The sequence below is a fragment of the Girardinichthys multiradiatus genome, chromosome 9, assembly GCF_021462225.1.
Source record: "Girardinichthys multiradiatus isolate DD_20200921_A chromosome 9, DD_fGirMul_XY1, whole genome shotgun sequence".
Classification (NCBI taxonomy): domain Eukaryota; kingdom Metazoa; phylum Chordata; class Actinopteri; order Cyprinodontiformes; family Goodeidae; genus Girardinichthys; species Girardinichthys multiradiatus.
Window position 1 is genome coordinate 50,032,372 of NC_061802.1, and position 21,400 is coordinate 50,053,771.

At 42.0% G+C, this 21,400-nt stretch overlaps 1 protein-coding gene across 21 annotated transcripts in view; it reads right to left on the bottom strand.

Annotated features, from left to right (window-relative positions):
• eps15l1a (epidermal growth factor receptor pathway substrate 15-like 1a) overlaps nt 1-21,400 on the bottom strand; it is a 305,470-nt gene that overhangs the window by 232,520 nt on the left and 51,550 nt on the right. For 11 of the 21 annotated variants that reach the window (XR_007039479.1, XR_007039480.1, XR_007039478.1 and 8 more), the window contains exons 1-2: nt 664-1,324; nt 366-461 (exon numbers count right to left, since the gene is read on the bottom strand). Coding sequence is in view for 16 of the 21 variants with exons in the window: in XM_047373750.1 (XP_047229706.1) it covers nt 366-461; nt 664-903 (336 nt within the window). In the remaining 5 variants the exon portion in view is untranslated. Of the gene's footprint in view, nt 1-365; nt 462-663; nt 1,325-21,400 lie in introns of those variants that run through there. The other 10 variants (XM_047373747.1, XM_047373746.1, XM_047373743.1 and 7 more) reach the window with 2 other exon arrangements.

A 21,400-nucleotide genomic window follows, 5' to 3' on the forward strand; every position in this document is an offset into this window, starting at 1 on the left:
CAGGTCTGGAAGGAGATCCCTCAGGAGACCATCCACCGTCTCTTCAGGAGCATGTCCAGGGGTTGTAGGGAGGTCATACAGGCACGTGGAGGTCACACACAATACTGAGCCTCATTTCGACTTGTTTTAAGGACATTAGTGTGATTTTGTTGTCAGCACATTCAACTTTGTACAGAACAAAGTATTCAATGAGAATATTTCATTCATTCAGATCTAGGATGTGTTATTTGAGTGTTCCCTTTATTTTTTTGAGCAGTGTATAAATATATACAAATTACATTACATTATTTTTTTTAGTTAAACCAGGTTGGTGATTTTCTGAGAACAAATAATATGAAGTATGCTTTAACGATGAGTTTACTTACAAACTTCGGTGGGGCGACTGTCAGATTGATGCTAGAAACACTGACTTCGTGGCCATTCTGTGCACATGCCACCAGATGAAGAGCAAAATAAAACCCCTGAGTGAAAAAAGAAATGATCCTCTTTTAATAATGATGCTGCCAAATGTAAAAAGACACTATATTTATATTTGTTTACAGCTCAAGAAGAGCAAGAAAAAATCTCTTTTTTTCTAAAGATGTGTTTCATTGTCATTTATTTGTATTAATTAACAAAGAAATAAAAACTGAGAAATTAATTTAACAATAATTTTACCCTCACCTGTCTGTCCAAATACCCTTTTCCCTCCGGATCAGCCAAATCCCAAATCTGTAAGACAAGACACACATAAAAAAAGAACTTAACTGTTTTGATTACTACTACTCTGTCCTGGCTATCTGGTCCTACATTCCCGTTGTCAATTACAAATCGCAATTCTGCTGATCTAATCTCAAAACAAAAAACACAGATAGTAAAAAAGTAACTATTAAAACAAAAGAGGTGGAAGAATACTAGGCACATACGTTGGTTCTAAAGTCTGAACAATTTCTGACTCAACTGATCTGGAGAATCTGTTATTTAATAAAATTTTTCAATTCAATTCAATGCAGTTTTATATATATATTGCCAATTAACAACACGTCGACTCAAGGCACTTTACAAAGTCAATTCAATCAAATCATACAGATTTCAAGTCGGGTACATACATTCCAATTAATCCTATGTATCAAACAGTGCAGTCATATTCAGTTTATATTCAAATTGGTTAAAAGTTTTTTCTATCTTAGGATATCAATCAGATTCCATCGAATCAGTGAGTTGCAGCATTCACTCCTATTAGATGAGCAAGTAGTGACAGTGGACAGTCGCTTGCATTGACTTTGCAGCAATCCCTCATAATGAGCATGCATGTAGCGACAGTGGAGAGGGAAAACTCCCTTTTAACAGGAAGAAACCTCCAGCAGAACCAGAACCAGGCTCAGTTTGAGCGGCCATCTGCCACGACCGACTGGAGGTTTGAGAGAACAGAGCAGAGTAACAAAAAAGAATATAGAAACACTGATCCAGTAGTGCTTTCTACAGGAAAGAAACGTGTAGCTCGTTTAGTGGCTTCATCTAGGAGAGAAAGACAGCTAAGCAGATTAACTCTGAGCCAGTTTTCAAGTCTAGAGTATGAAAGATAGCACATACAGTTAGTCACAGTAGAAGCTCAGCCAGTAACTATGTCTAGGAGAGACAGGTTAAAACACTGAAAGACAGGGCACAGTGTATCATCTGTATAAGGTGAGTATTAAGTTGTTGGCAGCAGCAGCTTGGCCGATGTCCCCCTCCAGGAAGGTGCCACAGCTAAACACAGAGCCAGGTCAGATGTAGCTTCTAGGAAGATAAAAAACAGAAAGAGAACATAAAGTTAAAAGCTGAAATACCACAAATAACGCAAAATTGAGTATGTATGTTAATGTGGCAGAGAGAGTGAAAGTGGTCATTATGTCCTCCAGCAGCCTAAGCCTATAGCAGCATAATTACAGAGATAGCTCAGGATAACCTAAGCCACTCTGACCATAAGCTTTATCAAAAAAATATATTAAATTCTATTCTGGATTTAACAGGGAGCCAATGTATTTAGTAAACATAAAAACAAAACAAACATGGATCTGGCGCAAATAAAATGTTTTTTTTATAGTGTAAACAAGGCTCTGGTTCATGCAAATGTATTTAGCAGCAGCTCTGCACAATTTCTGTTTGCCGCCGATTTTGCATATTTTCTTAAGTAATCAACTACGGCAGCAGGGTAGGTTGCTATAGGTTGCTATTTTTCCTGTTCTATTTCTTATAGGCTTCACCCTTTAAAGCTATCACTAGTGGGTTTAACTCGTAGCGTGCAGGAGCACTGAAAACTTTAATCCACGCCCACCAGCTGAGTGTGCTGCATCCTAATCCTGCTTTTATACCCATAAGCATCACAAGCTCATTCAGGTCCAGAGTGATAACGCCCACGCCTCATTACGCTAAGGAGGAAGCCAAGTCTCATCTTCTCTGTCCCTTGTGCACACTCTCATGTTATGTGGCATGCAGGGCTACAACCAGCGGCTGTTGGTGCATTACAGAGAACTCTGCAGGAGAGTTGCTATCTGATCAGTACATGTTGGTTATGTGAACCTGTTTATGCTTTTTCTGGATTGGATCCCCCAGAGTAGCTCAGAGCCCACTCCACCAGGGGGATTCCATCCTCCACAGCTCTACATAGAGGAATGTCCATTTGCACAGCAGCATCCTGGTCATCTCTGTGTTCATTTATTAGGTTTTACCTGCAGGACTTTTCTGCTTTCTCCATGTCTCAGTCTGTTGTCAGAGGTCTGACAGAATAATTATTATTTAACTGCGCTTTTATATCGGCGCACCTGCATTCTGCTTGCTGGTGATTTTGCACATTTTCTGCCTGCATTTATTTATACAGACTAGGGTGAGGCCTACCCAGCAGGTGGGCGTGGACCAAATTTTTCAGTGCTAGCTCGTGCACCAATACACACAGCAAAACTGGTGAAAGATTGGTTTGATGAACATGAAAGTGAAGTTGAACATCTCCCATGGCCTGCACAGTCACCAGATCTAAATATTATTGAGCCACTTTGGGGTGTTTTGGAGGAGCGAGTCAGGAAACGTTTTCCTCTACCAGTATCTCGTGGTGACCTGGCCACTATCCTGCAAGAAGAATGGCTTAAAATCCCTCTGACCACTGTGCAGGACTTGTATATGTCATTCCCAAGACGAATTGACGCTGTATTGGCCGCAAAAGGAGGCCCTACACCATACTAATAAATCTTTGTGGTCTAAAACCAGGTGTTTCAGTTTCAATGTATATAGAAGATATATAGAAGAACCAGGCATCGAGAAAAAAAACAAAAAAAACAAAACATATTCATCTTATTTATCCCTTGTAGCAAACCCGTCCCAATTAACAAGCTCAATTACCGGACCATGCTTGGCTCAGACGCATGGGAACCAACAAGACAAGGGTAGGGTGAAGAATGGTAAGTAGATTATTTCATGAAGTGTATGATAACACAGCACCTGATACTACATAAATATAAGAACATCAGGGGTATTATCAGCCGAGCTGGGAACTCAATGAAACCAATTGACATGTTAAACATAGTCAGGACAACAAGGATGGAGATAATGTCACATATAACATTCCCACAACTCAGTTGAAAGTAAATAAAGTCCCCCTTGTGACGAAACAAAATCTAACAGGTTTATACCAATCCCCCTGGAGATCAATCAGAGTAAACAGTTCTCTCGCTTACCCATCACAATGGCTACCGTGAATTTAATTGAGAATGTCTGTGGAATAACAGATGTGAGTGCCAGCAGGGAGTGCTACTTTCTGACCCTGTTTTTGTTCATCACACGTTCATTATAGAATGTGTGTGCATCCTCTGGAGTCTCAAAAGTAAACGTTTCATCTTCATACAAAACTTGCAGACCAGCAGGGTAGAGAAGTTCACTCCTTTCTGGTAGAGGGCTTGCTTACCTTTGTTGAAACCTGTTAGTTTCTTTGCAGTGATAGCGCTGACATCAGGGGGCTCCAACAAAGCACCTTCTCCCTCTCTTTAAACCGATGAAAACATACCAGAAAAGGCCTGGGTCTGCCTCCCGGTGCAGGTTTAGGGGCCAGTGAGCGATGTGCTCAACAGGGCTGAGGTTTTCAGTCTGCAGGTCGGATATGAACTCAATCAGGTTCCTCCGGAATATTTATTATCCGAAGGTTAACACTACAAGACCTGTTTTCAAGATCATCTAGATCACATATGTCAAAGTCAAGGCCCGCGGGCCGACTCCAGCCCGTGAATTAATTATCTATGGCCCCTGGATGATATTTAATTAGGCCCGAGCAGGAAACCTGCAAGGGCCTATTGTAATCGTAGGAATTCTTATTATTCTTTGTTTATTTGTTTGTTTGATTTTTCCGTTGCCTCTTTGCGGGGCAATATGGGGACTTTGCCATGCCCCAAAAGTCACCAAACTTTACCCAAAATTGTCCCCCGCGTGAAATTCTTGATCCTTAATGTCGTCGTCAGTGGGCGTGGCCAAACCACTTAGCCGCGCCCCCAGATGTGAGATAGGCCGAACCGTAAGTCGTAGAGATCTGAAATTTGGCACACTGCTAAAGCTTCTCAAACCAAGAAAAAAAAGTCTCTTGGGGGTATGCCCTAAAACGCAAAGGAAGTCGGCCATTTTGGGTCAAAGGCCGATTTTTGGCCGTTTTTCAGTTTTACTCACCTCGAACTTTAACGAACTCCTCCTAGGGATTTTGAGCTATCGGGTTCATATTTGGTCAACATGCAGATAAGGGGTGGGGGATTACAAGTTATCAAAATCGTGAGTTTTCAACCATGTTTAGGGGGCGTGGCCGGGGCACGAACTTGGCGTTCGCGCCAAAAGTGAAAGATTGTACCGTAATAACTTTCCCAAAAAAATTCCAAATCACACCAAAGTTGGCATGAAGGAGGACATTCGGGTTCCCGACAATCCTATGGGGTCATATGCTGACATCATCACAGCCACGCCCCCTGAGAACCGGAAGTCACTTTTTTCACTTGGAAAGGTGCCTCTCTGACCCTCTTGACCCAATCAACTTCAAAGTGTGTCAGAAGACAGATAACTAGTGGGTCTAACTTCGTTTGAAGCACAGTAACCTTTCAGAAAAGGGCATGGCCGTGGTGGCGCGCCGAAGTTGGATGTTATGCCATAGCCATACGTTTGCCTCTAAATTCCACATATATCATGGAGGCGACTGTGGCTCAGTAGGAAGAGTAGTCGTCTTGCAATCAGAAGGTTGTGGGTCCTCCTGCCATAGGTCGACGTGCCCCTGGGCAAGGCACTTGACCTCATGTTGCCTACCGATCTGCGTATCGGTGTATGAATGTGTGAGCGTTAGTGAGTGCAATTGGGTGAATGTGGCTCTAGTGTAAAGCGCTATGAGCGGTCTGTATGACTGGAAAAGCGCTATATAAGTTAAGTCCATTTACCATTCATCATCTTATCGGCACCAAAATCAATATGATTGATCCTTCTCCAGTCCCCAACAGAGATCTGATGACATATTTGGTGGGCGTGGCTTACATTCTCCACAGCGCCCCCTACAAAACTTTAAAAAGTCAGCCCCAAGCCATGCTTTGACCGAGGATTGTGAAATTTGGTACACATATGTAACTTCTCAGGACCTACAGAAAAGTCTCTTGGAGCACTGGTCCAAACCCCACAGGAAGTCAGCCATTTTGGATTGAAGTTGCCATTTTGACCCCATTTTTGCTGTTTCTAGCCCATGTATCTGAGGGAACTCCTCCTACAGCTTTTGACTTACAGACTTAGAAATCAATCAGTATAGTCTTGAGGCACTGGTGATCAAAAGTTATCAAAAGCTTTTTGATACCTGAAAGTATGTGGGCGTGGCTAAGCCTCAAAATCTGACTTCTCGCCATGAAACAAGAAACTCTTACAGTTTCTACAAAGAAAGTCACTGACACATGAAACCTTCTGGGATTTATTCATATGATGACTGGAACAATATTCAATAGTCAACTGCTGACATCATTGAAGCCCCGCCCCCTGAGAACAGGAAGTGTAATGTTTCACTTAGTGTGGCCCATATTTCATCTCCTTCACCTAATCAACATGAAACTGTCTCCAATGACAGATAACATGATTGTCTAAGTTTGGGTCTAGTACTGACTGGGGTGTGGCTATGACGGCGTGGCAAATTCTGATGTCACGCCATTCCACATGCATGGTCCGATTCACTCCAAACTGAATATGCTTGATCCTTGTCAGCCCCCAAACAGCTCTATTGGATTACATTTAAATTTGGATCAACATCGCCCCCTAGGACACTTCAAGGGATATATCTCCCTCATACATCATCGGATCCACTTGAAATGTAGTATACATGATCATGAGTTAATGATGGACATGTTGACACAGTCAACTAATGATATCTTTATAGCCCCGCCCACAAACAAACAAGTGAGTGCAGCTTCCACCTGGAAGGTCCGATTTACTCCAAATTGTGAATTCTTTTTGCAAAACCAGAACTCTATATGACCGAAGATCATTTGACATGGCGCTCACAGCGCCACCTAGACGCAAATTTGGAATTGAGCGACGGCCTCGTTGGTGCTGTGCAGCCGGCGGTGCAATGCTCCCGCGGTCGCTTCACAGTTTGAGTTGCGCTGAGGGGCGAGGGCCTTCAATGCTGCTTGCAGCTTTAATTACAATTAGAACTGGCCCGCAGGCCACAGCCGCCCACTGGCGTTTTGCACGCAACAACACTACATTCTCCACAATGCAACGGTAGTCTGTGAAGTCACTGTAGCGTGCACAAGCGGCTTCATTGTTCATCAGCAATCACAGCAGAGATCAACTTTCAGGTACCCCCTCCTCAAAAATGGCTAAACGTAAGGTGGACGCTGAGAACAGAGGGTTTCAAGCCAGGTGGGAGGCAGAGTACATGCTCATGGAGGTAAAAGGGAAACCTGTCTGTCTTCTGTGTGGAGAACGTTTGGCTGTAATGAAAGAATATAATCTAAGAAGGCACTTTCAAACTTCTCAGAAACACACAGACAAAGACAAGAATATGGACACGGAACAAAGGCTACAGAGGGTGGAAGAATTAAAACGAGGCCTTAAGTCCAGGCAGGCTATGTTCACATATGCCAAATCACAAAGCGAGGCTGCTGTCAGGGGTAGCTTTATTGTGGCAAAAGAGGTCGCAAAATCAGCCCGGCCCTTTACAGAAGGAGAGTTTATCAAAAACTGTATACTTAAAGTTTGTGACACAGTGTGCCCATACAAAAGAAAACTATTCTCAAACGTGAGCTTGAACAGAAGCACAGTTGCTGAACGTGTAGACCAGCTTTCCACCAATATAAAAGAACAACTTGTGAGAAAGGGAAAAGATTTCTTTGCATATTCTCTTGCTGTGGATGAGAGCATGGACACATCTAACATCGCCCAGCTGTCAATTTTCGTCCGTGGAGTACACTCCAGCCTGAGCATAACAGAAGAGTTTTTGGCATTACGTCCTATGCATGGCACAACTACAGGACAGGATTTGTATGAAGAGGTATCCAGATGTGTAAATGCGATGGGGCTGCCTTGGGAAAAACTTGTGGGATTAACCACAGATGGAGCACCCGCAATGTGTGGGCACAGAAGTGGATTGGTGACAAGGATGCGGGAGGAAAACGTCACAGATGAGCTAACAGCTTATCACTGCATCATACACCAAGAGTCGTTGTGTGGCAAAGCCTTGAAAATGGAACATGTAATGAGCACCATAACGCGAGCAGTTAACATCATCAGAGCCAAAGGTTTAAATCACCGCCAGTTCAAGGCATTTCTGGGCGAGTTAGATACAGAGTATGGTGACTTACCGTATCACACAGAGGTGCGATGGCTAAGTCGGGGAAAGGTGCTGCAAAGATGTTTCGAGCTGCGTGAGGAGATCTGTCTGTTCATGGAAAGCAATGGGAAAGACACAACAGAGCTCCGAGATGAAACTTTCCTGTGTGAAATGGCGTTTCTCTGCGACATCACGAGCCATCTGAATGTGATGAATCTGCAGCTGCGGGGACGTGTCATCTCTGAAATGTACAGTACAGTGAAGGCCTATAAAACCAAGCTGAGTGTGTGGGAAAGAAAACGTGAGCCACTTTTCGAGCTGCCGGACCATGAAAGAGAATGTCTCTACCGCTGTGTTCCCAAGTGCACAGTTTGCTGATAAACTCAACATACTTACCACCGACTTCCAATGCCGATTTGCTGACTTTGAAACCCAAAAAAGCAGGTCTGAACTGCTCAGCAATCCCTTTGCAGTCGATGTAGAAAGCGCACCACCAAATCTACAAATGGAGTTGATTGAGCTCCAGTGCAATAACACACTGAAGGAAAAATATGAGAGAGTTAGTGCTGCTGAGTTTGCACGTTTCATCCCCGACACAATGCCCCAGTTGCGCTTCCGGGCTGCTCAGACGCGCTCTATGTTTGGCAGCACATACCTGTGTGAACAACTTTTCTCTTTAATGAAGCTAATCAAAACATCACAGAGGAGCCGTCTTACTGATAATCACCTTCACTCAATCCTGAGGATTTCCTCAGCTCAGAGCCTAACCCCGAACATTGATGAACTTGTACAAAAGATGAGACACCACCAAGTATCAGGCTCAGCCTCAGACAAGTGAGCATCACAGAGCAGTTATGTATTTTTCAGTTTTTAAAGTTACATTCAGTAAAATTTTTACATTTGTTTGTACAAGATGTGATTTTTCTATGAAGGAAGTATTGTTTTGTCTGTGTGCCATAGATTTTTGTATTTTATTTTATTTATTCATATTTATTTTTCAGTTGAATGTACTCAGGGAAAATTGCAGATAAGAGCCATGAGAAAGAATACAACTGATTTATTTTTTTAATTTTCTTATTTTACTATTTAAAAGCAATGATCAGTAAGATCATAGAGCAGCACAATAATGCATTTTCAGTTTATAATGCATGCACTTTTATTTATGTATTTATCTTGAAATTAAGAAACATACTTTGTTTTTCAAACCAATTAAATGTTTTGCTGTTTTCCTGTTGAAAATGTTCTCCCTTGAGGTTACTGACAGAGCCATAACAAAATATTGCTTTATTCTTTTAATGTACAGAACATGCGATTTTTCTTTGAAGGAAGTTCATTTTTGTCTGCCTGTTGAAAAATGATTTCACTTGAAATTACTGACAGATCCATAACAAAATATTGCTTTATTCTTTTAATTATTAAATAATATACTCTGTGTTAGGTCTTGGTTCAATAGCCTATGTGCAATCATTTCAATATGTTTTAATAAACATTGAACCAGTCTGGCCCTTGGCTTGTAGCAAATTTGGTTTTTTGGCCCTCTGTGTATTTGACTTTGACATCCCTGATCTAGATGGTCTTGAAAAGACTTATTCTGGGATTGTATCACTTCCCCGGTTTTTTCTGTTCTCGTTATGCGTTCAAAGTTTCCCTGGCCAGAGTCTCTGCAGCAGTGTGGCGTCCGTTAAACTGATTAACCGTCTCAAGAGGTGCATTCACTGAGGCCTCTAACGGTTCAACAAACTTCTGGATTAATGCCAATTTCTTCCCAAAATGAGATCCGTTGCTTCTCCAGTTCTGAAATGTTTTGTTCATCAATAAAGTATCCGGCGAGTCGGGCCACGAGTAACAGGGCAGTTTGACATATAACACGCTTTAGATTTAGAGCCACTCATCACACGGACACGCTAAAGCTTTAACTAAGGTCTGTCGATCTTCCCGAGCAAATGGTGGAGTTTAATGGGATATAGTCCAACCGGGAGACCTCTCCCAAGCGACTTTCAACTACGTCATCAACACCGGAAGTCCATGTCTTTTTTTTTTTTTCAAGGGATAATTTTTTGGGGGCTTTTCGATGATAGATTAGGTTCACACAGGTGTCCCCAATTGTCACAGGACTCATCATTAACTTCAGACTTTCTGAAGTTAACAACCTTCTTTAATCTCCCTGGAGCTGAGTTGTTGCCATTCTGGCTATTCTTCGATCCATTCGAATAGTTGTCTTCTTTTTTCTCTCTGGTTTTGCATTCCATTTTTAGGGACTGGGATTCATTTGAACCGAGCAGCCTATCATTTTTTGCACTTCTTTATGTGTTTTCCCTTCCCCAGTCAACATCTTAATCTTAAGCACACTATTCTTCTGCACAATGCCTGGGAGGACCCATTTCTATCAGTTTTTCAGAGAGAAATGTATGTACAACTTGTGCTGGTGTCATGCATAAATATGGGCCACCTGATAGACACATGTTTCATCACAGAATGTGTTGGATGGGTGCGAGGACTTGTTATCAAGCTTTGTGGTGCAAGGCACCTGCACTCCGCTTTGTATCATGCTCTGGTATGCAGTCCTCCTGTGTGTGGGATCACCGTTATCTATTTCACACACTAGGCTGGATTGCATCCCATGAGAACCAGCCTCCTTTCAGACTCACACACAAACACATACACCCTGTCTGAACTGTCTGTTGAACTGTGCATATAAATAAAGAGATAGGGTGTCAAAACTTTGTAGTTTGCACTGCAAAGTGGGCTACCCTTGCAAGTAAAACTGAAGTGTATCGTTCTTGCCTCTGAGTTGACTTGAATAATACCTCACATTTACTTGGTCCTTCATAGCCGGATTAACTCAATAACCTTATTTCTCTTTGCTTTAACAGTGACTCTGGGATCCGTGGGGGAAGCCTGACGTTGAGTGAACTCTGCCGCACGGCCTCCCTTAGCCTGGATGGCTGAAAGTTCCGGTGTATAGATTTGCATCAGGCCGGTGGATTATCGTCTTGCTCGACGCCGGGTGACTCTCACAGGATCCAGAGAGTCACCAAGAAGTCAACTCCGAGGTGAGACAGTTTTAAAATACAGTTCATAAGAAAAGTACTTAAAAGTCGTTGGTAGTGTGTCGCCGGTAAGGACACTGCGTTGGGAAGGTTTTATTCCACCGTGAAAGGAATAGTGACAAATTTGGTACAATCCCGCCGTGAAGGGGATTAAAGAAAATGACCGAAGATTATTCCCCTGCGAGGGAATAGAGTAAGCGTTATATAAATAAAAGAAGAAAAGTACTTAAAAGTCGTTGGTAGTGTGTCGCCGGTAAGGACACTGCATTGGGAAGGTTTTATTCCACCGTGAAAGGAATAGCGATAAATTAAGGTAAGGCCCCGCCAAGAAGGGGGCCAAATAAAACGACTAAGGGTTATTCCCCTGCGAGGGAATAGAATAGCGCTATAAAAGTAAAAAGAACGGAGTAAATTGAGCTCATAAAAAACACCAAGTTAACTTAGAAAATATTACAAGGTACCTGAAACTAACTGTGTGTCTGTGTTGTGTGTGTATGGAGGACTAAGCATTTTAATAGAATCATAGTAGGATTCTGCTAATCCTGTGTTTTATTTTACCCAGATTAAAACGACATACTGGTGACTTTGGGGATTCAGGTCGGATTTCATTCCGGAAAATTACACACAGTAATACACAGACAGCCAATTACACAGTGACTTCAATTTTTCACAATTCTTTTACAAACAGGGTATTTAAACTTTCATGTGGCCAAATGTCTGTATTTGACTTTCTGTTTTCGTGAAATAAATGTCTGTTTCATGTTATGTGAAAATTAGAGTCCTCAACATTACCATAATAATATTAGGTCAGTTCTCTATGGTAAAACGAAAAGATTTTAACTGACGTTTAGACTTTTTCCAGTCAGGTTCAAAATGATCGAATTACACTCAAACTTAACATAGGATGAAATGAACCTTAACAGAATTACTGGACTGGACTGAAATAGAGAAAACTTGAGTTAATTGAAACAAACTTTAGTTACTTGAACTAAATACAAAGCTGACTGAAACTGTACGGTGTATCTATAAAACTGGGTAAGACAAAATAAGATTATAAGATATAATATGCCCTTCATTTTTTGTGTTCATCAGTGAATGAGTTTTTATTTTCTACTTTTAAGAAGAACTAAACCAAGCATTATTTAAAATAATAGCAACTACCAAAAATAGTGATCTCATTTTAAATGTAATAAGGACTTACTTTATAAAAAAAAAGATAAAATAAAGTCCCCAATAAAATAAAATATGATAAAAAAGAATAATAAGAATTTGGAAAAACAGAGGCTTTAAACCTCTGCAGGAACAGCACTGACACTGTCGAAAGTAGATCCTAATACAGGAATCTGGAAGCTCACTCTAGGGTGGACAGTCAAAGTCCATCCAAGGACACATTTAGATGAGGCAGAGTGACAAATACAGGGCTTAGCTGAGAGCAAAGAGAGCAACATGCATCCTGCCCTAGCTGCTGTCCCACCTGAACTGTGGTCCCAATCATCAACTGATGTAGGGCTTATAAAGGGGTTCCCACCATACAAGGTTAAAACTAATATCTGAAAAAAGGCTATCAGTCCGCCAATACCCCTTAAAGCCAGAAGCTGAAGAAGGTACTAAGCCAGTAATACAAGATATGTTGAAGTCAGGAATATTAAGAGAAGCACCTGACGCTACATGCAAGGCATATCACACTGACATCGCTATTATTATCACAGCCAAACGTAACTCTAAAAAGATGTGCCCCTTAAATCCAAGTATTCTAATATCTACTGCAGAAGATGGAAAACCACATTCTTATAAAGCAAAAGTTGAAGAAGACACAAAACCCAGACAAGACATTTCTCAAACCCTTATACCAGATTCATGTATTGTGTTTGTAGATGGCTCAGCATACAAAGATGAATATGGAAAGAATAAAGTTGGTTATGCAGTAACAACCATCGACAGAATAATAGAAGCTAAATCTCTACCCAATACATGCTCAGCCCAAACAGCAGAATTATATGCTGTGGTAAGAGCATGCGAATTACATAAGGGACAAATACTTACTATTTACACAGACAGCCAATACGTTTTCGGATCAGTACATCACCATGCTAAGATTTGGCAAAATAGAGGTTTTAAAACATCATCAGGGACAGAACTAACTCATTTCAACCTATTAAAGAGAAAATGTCAGATCTGGTATTTATAGACACAGACGTGCTGAAAGACGCCCAACAGTCAGCAACCAAGACAGAAATAAAGGCCTGGCTAAAGAGAGGAGCACAGAAAGAAGATGACATCTATCAGATAGAAGATAAAGCAATCCTCCCAAAAAATGTATGCAACACAGCGGCTACAGTGACACATTGGGAAGACCCACGTGTCACGGGGGAATATGTCACATCTGGTAAAACATCAATTATACACTATACATTTTTCTGACTATGCAAATAATTTTTGCAAATCATGCATAATTTGTTGCAAACACAACTCACAGGGCAACCTGAGGCCCAAAAGAGGACAGTTCCCAGCAGCAGCCAACCCATTTCATACCATACATATGGATTTCATCAAACTGTAAAGGTCACAGGGGAAGAAATATTGCTTGGTGGTAATAGATGCATTTTCTAAATTCAATTCAATTCAATTCAATTCAAAAATACTTTATTAATCCCAAAGGGAAATTAAATGTTGTTATAGCTCATATTATGAAGGTTTCCTCAAAGAGCCGTTGTAGATGCTGATGGCAGGAAGGATCTCCTGTAGCGCTCCGTCTTACAGCAGATCTGAAGAAGCCTCTGACTGAAGACACTCTGTTGTTGTAGGACAGTCTCATGAAGAGGATGCTCAGGGTTCTCCATAATGTTCTTCATTTTATGAAGAATCCTTCTTTCCACAATGATCTCCAGAGGTTCCAGAGGAGTCCCCAGAACAGAGCCAGCCTTCTTTATCAGCTTGTTGAGCTTTTTTAAGTCCCTGGTTCTGATGCTGCTTCCCCAGCAGATGATGGTAGAAGAGATCACACTTTCCACAACAGACTTATACAAGATATGCAGCATCTTGCTGCAAACACCAAAGGACCTAAGCTTCCTCAAGAAGTACAGTCTGCTCTGTCCCTTCTTGTAGATGGCTTCACAGTTGCATCTCCACTCTAGTCTGTTGTCCAGGTGAACACCAAGGTATTTATACTCCTCCACCACCTCCATTTCTTCTCCCATGATAGAAATATTTTTTGACTTATTCCTGTTTCTCTTAAAATCTACAATCATCTCCTTTGTTTTAGTCACGTTCAAAATGAGATGATTGTTTCCACACCATCCCAAAAAGCGGTCCACCACCTTCCTGTACTCAGCTTCTTGTCCATCTCTGATCCACCCCACGACTGCAGAATCATCCGAGTATTTCTGCAGATGACAAGAGTCTGTGTTGTACTGGAAGTCTGAGGTGTACAGAGTGAAAAGGAATGGTGAGAGTACAGTCCCCTGTGGTGCTCCTGTGCTGCTGACTACCTGATTAGACTCACAACCCTTCAGTCTCACAAACTGTGGTCTGTTTGTCAGGTAGTCTTTGATCCAGGAGATTGTTGAGGCCTCCACCTGAGTCTTCTGGAGTTTCTGACAAAGCAAATCAGGTTGGATTGTATTAAATGCACTGGAGAAATCAAAGAACATGATCCTCACAGTGCTGCTGGCTTTGTCCATATGACAGTGGGTTTGTTGAAGCAGGTGTATGATGGCATCTTCAACTCCAACTCCACAGCGATAAGCAAACTGAAGGGGTCCTGATGGTTTACTGTTTGCTTACTCAGGTGGGCCAACAGGGGTCTCTCTAGGACCTTCATGATGTGAGATGTCAGGGCAACAGGTCTAGTCATTGAGGACTGATGGGTGAGTTTTCTTTGGTACCGGAACAAGACAGGAGGTCTTCCACAACACCGGAACCTTCTTCTGGGCCAGGCTAAGGTTGAAGAGGTGCTGCAGAATCCAACAGAGCTGCTCTGCACAGGCCTTCAGGACTCTAGGGCTGACATGATCTGGACCTGCAGCCTTATTCCTATTCAGTCTCTCCAGTTGTCTCTTCACCTGACTTCTTGAGACACACATGTGGAAGGGGGAAGCAAAGGAAGCATCAGCATCTTCTGATATGGTTGAAGGCAAACATGTAGAAGCAGAAGGGTCTAGGGCTGAGGTGGAAGATAAAAAATGTGAGGTGTTACTGGACAGCTGTGGGTCCTGTGGGTCAAAGGGGGGTGGAATGTCTGTTTGTCTGTGAGCAGGAGAGGAGGATGCGAAGCTGGTTTCTGAACTGAACCTATTGAAGAATGTGTTCAGTTCATTGGCTCTGTCCAGACCTCCATCGGTCTGATCTTCTTTCTGCTTGAAGCCTGTGATCTTCTTCATCCCTGTCCACACATCTCTGATATTGTTTTGCTGGAGCTTGCTCTCCAGCTTCTTCTTGTACACCTCCTTGCTGTCTCTTATCTTGACTTTAAGTTGCTTCTGTATAATCCTCAATAATTCTCTGTCTCCCTCTCTGAAGGCTCTTTTTTTCTTGTTAAGCAGGTCCTTCAGGTCACTGGTGATCCAAGGTTTGTTATTGGGGAAGCATCTCACGGTTCTGGTGGGGATGATGTTATCCACACAGAAGTTTATATAGTCAATTACACACTCAGTCATGGCATTGATGTCCTCTCCATGTGGCTGGCACAGTGCGTCCCAGTCTGTAGCCTCAAAGCAAACTTGCAGAGCTTCTTCAGCTTCCTGTGACCATTTTCTCACAGTCCTCTTTATTACAGGTTGTCTCTGAACAAGGGGCTTATATTTCGAGCAGAGAAAAACAAGATTGTGATCTGATTTGCCTAGAGGAGGTCGTGCTGTAGAGATGTATGAGTCTTCGACATTTGCATAAAACAAATCCAATGTTTTGTTTTCTCTGGTAGAGCAGCTGACAAATTGTTGAAACGTTGGAAGTGTAGCAGAGAGTGAAGCATGGTTAAAATCACCAGAAATTGCCACAAAAGCATTGGGGTTTTGTGTCTGTAGCTTAGCAACAACTGAGCTGATGGCATCACATGCAGTGTCAACAACAGCGGAAGGTGGAACGTAAACTGTTACCAAAATAACACTGGTGAACTCTCTGGGTAAATAATATGGACGAAAACTTACTGCCAACAGTTCAATATCTGGACTGCAGAGATGACACTTCACAGTAACATGTCCTTGATTACACCATCTGTTGTTCACAAGTACTGCCAGTCCACCTCCTTTACATTTGCCGCTCCTCTTTAAATCTCTGTCTGCTCGTATGGTTAAAAAGCCCGGCAGGTCTTTTATTGTCTTAATACGGATGATTTTGGCATACAACTCATGAAAACCCAAAATTCCTATCTCACAAAATTAGCATATCATTAAAAGGGTCTCTAAACGAGCTATGAACCTAATCATCTGAATCAACGAGTTAACTCTAAACACCTGCAAAAGATTCCTGAGGCCTTTAAAACTCCCAGCCTGGTTCATCACTCAAAACCCCAATCATGGGTAAGACTGCTGACCTGACTGCTGTCCAGAAGGCCACTATTGACACCCTCAAGCAAGAAGGTAAGACACAGAAAGAAATTTCTGAACGAATAGGCTGTTCCCAGAGTGCTGTATCAAGGCACCTCAGTGGGAAGTCTGTGGGAAGGAAAAAGTGTGGCAGAAAACGCTGCACAACGAGAAGAGGTGACCAGACCCTGAGGAAGATTGTGGAGAAGGGCCTATTCCAGACCTTGGGGGACCTGCGGAAGCAGTGGACTGAGTCTGGAGTAGAAACATCCAGAGCCACCGTGCACAGGCGTGTGCAGGAAATGGACTACAGGTGCCGCATTCCCCAGGTCAAGTCACTTTTGAACCAGAAACAGCGGCAGAAGCGCCTGACCTGGGCTACAGAGAAGCAGCATTGGACTGTTGCGCAGTGGTCCAAAGTACTTTTTTCGGATGAAAGCAAATTCTGCATGTCATTCGGAAATCAAGGTGCCAGAGTCTGGAGGAAGACTGGGGAGAAGGAAATGCCACAATGCCAGACGTCCAGTATCAAGTACCCACAGTCAGTGATGGTCTGGGGTGCCGTGTCAGCTGCTGATGTTGGTCCACTGTGTTTTATCAAGGGCAGGGTCAATGCAGCTAGCTATCAGGAGATTTTGGAGCACTTCATGCTTCCATCTGCTGAAAAGCTTTATGGAGATGAAGATTTCATTTTTCAGCACGACCTGGCACCTGCTCACAGTGCCAAAACCACTGGTAAATGGTTTACTGACCATGGTATCACTGTGCTCAATTGGCCTGCCAACTCTCCTGACCTGAACCCCATAGAGAATCTGTGGGATATTGTGAAGAGAACGTTGAGAGACTCAAGACCCAACACTCTGGATGAGCTAAAGGCTGCTATCGAAGCATCCTGGGCCTCCATAAGACCTCAGCAGTGCCACAGGCTGATTGCATCCATGCCACGCCGCATTGAAGCAGTCATTTCTGCCAAAAGATTCCCGACCAAGTATTGAGTGCATAACTGTACATAGTTATTTGAAGGTTGACGTTTTTTGTATTAAAAACACTTTTCTTTTATTGGTCGGATGAAATATGCTAATTTTGTGAGATAGGAATTTTGGGTTTTCATGAGCTGTATGCCACAATCATCCGTATTAAGACAATAAAAGACTTGAAATATTTCAGTTACTGTGCAATGTATCTAAAATATATGAATGTTAAATTTTCATCATGACATTATGGAAAATAATGAACTTTATCACAATATGCTAATATTTTGAGAAGGACCAGTACATGCACAGGTAGAGACGGACTCCATTCTGGAGAACTCCAGAACAGAAGTTCACTCCAGGGCCATCGACCTGCCTCGTTCATTACCCGAAGAGTTACACTGAGCGCCTTAAACAAGGATCATTTTAGAGCAACCGCGGAGCCAACCAGAGAGTGGGAGGCTGGTGCGTGTGTGTGTACAGGAACAGGTGGCAGCAGAGCGGTATAACCCAGGCTGAAGATAGCCGTAAAATCTGAATGCTGACTCAGAATGGGCCAATTGTAAGTTACAGCTAATCACTTATTCACCCAGCATTCTAGCCGGATTTGCATCATGATGTGAAAATATCTGGTCCTTTACTTCAGTCAAAATAAAAGCATTTAATCCTAATGTAGCTGAACACATTAAAAGGTCCTTCAGATCAACACATTGCATTTCATTGCCGCAGCCAGTCTTATAGTCTAGTTCTACATGTAGACAGAAAAAGTGTTGCTCAATAAACCGGAAAATATCTCCTGGTTCCAGTAAGACGTAGTAGAAAGTACAAAAGTAAGCCTCCCTCTTCTCTTTCATATCTTCTGTGCTGATTCTAAACATACAGCTCTGGCTTTAAAGATGCAATATATTAAAGAAATAAATCATAGCAATTAATCACAGATGGACCGTTGATTAGTTAACAATTTTATTTTTCTGAATTACACATGTAATATTATATAAACTAATTAAACAAGGATACAGTTTTACTGAAGGTGAGACATACATGCAATATCTATACAGTTTTTAATAACTGTAATATTAGTACTGATAAGGTCCAGGATGAGGCTCTATGCTATATTTTAAACACCACAACTTAACACCGTTTCCTCTCAAAGTGTTTAATAGTAAGAACTGCACTAATGTCTCACATGCTCAGTGCAGAACAAAAGACTGTGTTGTAAAATGTTTCATTTATTATTTTTGGCAGGACAAATTTCTTCAGAAGTCCAATGAAGGGCTGAAAAGATGGCGGTAAAAGAGAACAGGTTCAGAAAAGAAGGAACAATTTTAATAAATGTTTCGAAAGCTGTTGGCATAATTAAAATAAATAAATGTGTTTTAGCAAAATGGTTTTTCATCAGACCTAAACTCTGTTTCTTCTTATCCTTCATTCAGCTTCTAACAAAAATGAAAATAAAAATTATTGCAAACCTTTTTTGTTTGATTCACAATAATTTACATTCAGTCTAAAACCAGCCGAGACAGAGAACTGGTACAATATGTCCTATATTATTTTAACTTTAAATTACTTATAAAATGTCTTATGGAAATATAAATATTTTGGGTTTGGGCTAAAGCCCCTATTGTTTTTAGACCCTAAAAAAGCCCCTGCACAGAACCTAAGCTGAATCCTTGATAATGACCTGAAGTGGTAAGTATTTTATGTAGTCTTGATATGATTGTGTAAAAGGGTCATTTACATTTAAAAATGTTGTAAATCTAGTTCGAGTAAACTTTAGCATGCTATAGTCAGCTTTATTCATATTAATCATAAATTCTCAACAACAACATTGTGACTTGTGAAAATGGTGAGTGGCTAGTAACTTTGGAAAACCACTAGCCACAGTGGCCGGTGAGGGATTAAAAGTTATCAAAATTGTGAGTTTTTGAGCATGTTCAAGGGGCGGGGCCAGGCCTAAAAGTTAGTCTTCTCACCACAAATTTCGAACAGCTATAACTTTCACATAAATAGGCTGAATTACACCAAACCTGGTATGATTGATCCCTGTCAGGTGACCAACAATCGTATGTGGTCAAATGATGACATCATCAAAGCCATGCCCCCTGAGAACAGGAAGTCACTTTTTTTTGCTTGGAAAGGTCCCTCTTTGGCCCTCTTGACTCAATCAACTTGAAAGTGTGTCAGATAACAGAAAACAAGTTGGTCTAACTTCGTTTTGGAGAACTGACTGAGTTTTCGCAGGAGGGTGTGGTCGTGACGCCGTGGCGAAGTGAGAGGTTACGCCATTGACATAAATTTGCCTCTAATTTCCTGATATATAATCTGATCTGCACCAAATTCAAGATCATTGATCCTAGTCCGGTCCCCAAACGAAATCTGATGACATAATTGGTGGGTGTGACCTACTTTTTTCACAGCGCCCCCTAGAAAATTTTAAATTTTGGATTGAAGTTGCGATTTTGACCCCATTTTTGCTATTTCTAGCCCGTGAACTCCTAGAGATTCTGACTTACAGACTTCAAAATTGCTCTGAAGGCATTGGGGATCAAAAGTTATCAAAAGCTTTTCACAACATGAAAGCATGTGGGCGTGGTCAAGCCTCAAAATATGACTTCTTGCCATTAAAGAAGAAATTTATATAGCTCCTATAAGCTTTTTTTTTTTTTTCTTTCTGCTCTCGGTGGAGGAGGACGCTTTTTCTCTGTCTCCCGCACACCCTCCCATATCTGCGCTGCTTCAGCTTTGTGTCTTGTCTTCTTTTTGGAGGCTCTTCTTGCATATCTTCCAAATTCTTAGTTATGGATTTGGTCAGCTGGTCTCTCAATGCAATTGATCAAATGTTCTCGAGGAGAAGACAGGGTGAAGGAGAGCCCAACTTGTCCGGGCGGGACGTTTTTCTCTGGATACACAATGGACTCCTGGCAGAAGTGGAGGATTGTGTGTTTGTTGATAATGTCAGTCGAGGATGTGGAATGTATGTATATAATTGGATGTTTGATATCAGGATTTCTGCTTTTTGGAGTCAGCGGTTACCTGGCATATCGAGAAATTCGGAGAATGTCAGCAGCTGTTCTGGCAATAGTGAGGCTGCCTGGCATGTATGATGGGATCTTCAGGGCGATCAGCACTCAGACTGAGATGTTACGTGACCTGAATCGCAGACTGGATGTGATCCTTAAGATCGCAGGCAGGTTGCAGTTCCTGGACTCAGGGGTGAAATGGGATAAATCTTGGAGAAAGTTGTTTGCTCGTATCTGGCGAAAGACCAGAAATTTGGCTGTTTGGATTCGCCTTTGAGAAGCACCAGTGAGACTCTCAAGGCTGACGGAAAATTAAGAGTCAGCCTAACCCAAATAATTATTGTTTTTCTGAATCTGGCTCCCCTGCACGGCCTTGATGGCTGGCTATCTTCAACTTCTCCTGGAAGTTATGTAAACATGATGCTCTGCTCCCTCTGCCCCCTCCCTTCCCTGAGGACATCTGTGGACCTGCTCAGAACGTTGTGGCCGGTTGATGAACATTCCAACGTACCATCAAGGATAATGGCCTCTGTGACAGTGCTTCATGGACTTACTTGCACACACACACATGCTCAAGATAAACATATGCACCCCCTCACACCACCTTCACCATTCTCAGCATGATGTTTTGTAAACTTGTTGCTTCTTTGTGCTGAAGTTTTTTGCAATCTCAAACTGTATCCTGCTAAGGATAAAGTGTGAAATATGATTTTTTTCCCTCTACTTACCTAATGTTGCCTCTTTTCTCATCTAGCAAGGGCAGCGCCAGTGAGTGGGCAGCAAAGCCTCTGTGACCCGTCCCCCCCATCGTCTTGTGTCATGATGTATGTTTGGATGGGTTGTACTGGAATTCTAATTTCCCCTCCGGGATCAATAAAGTATCTTTGAATTGAATTTAAAGTCACAGAGACATGAAATCTTGTGAGACTGATCTGCCTCTGGCCCCAACAATATTCACTGATCAGATGCCGACATCTTTGAAGCCCCACCCCCTGAAAACAGGAAGTGTCATGTTTTCCTTTTAAAGGTCCATATTGGATATCCTTCACCT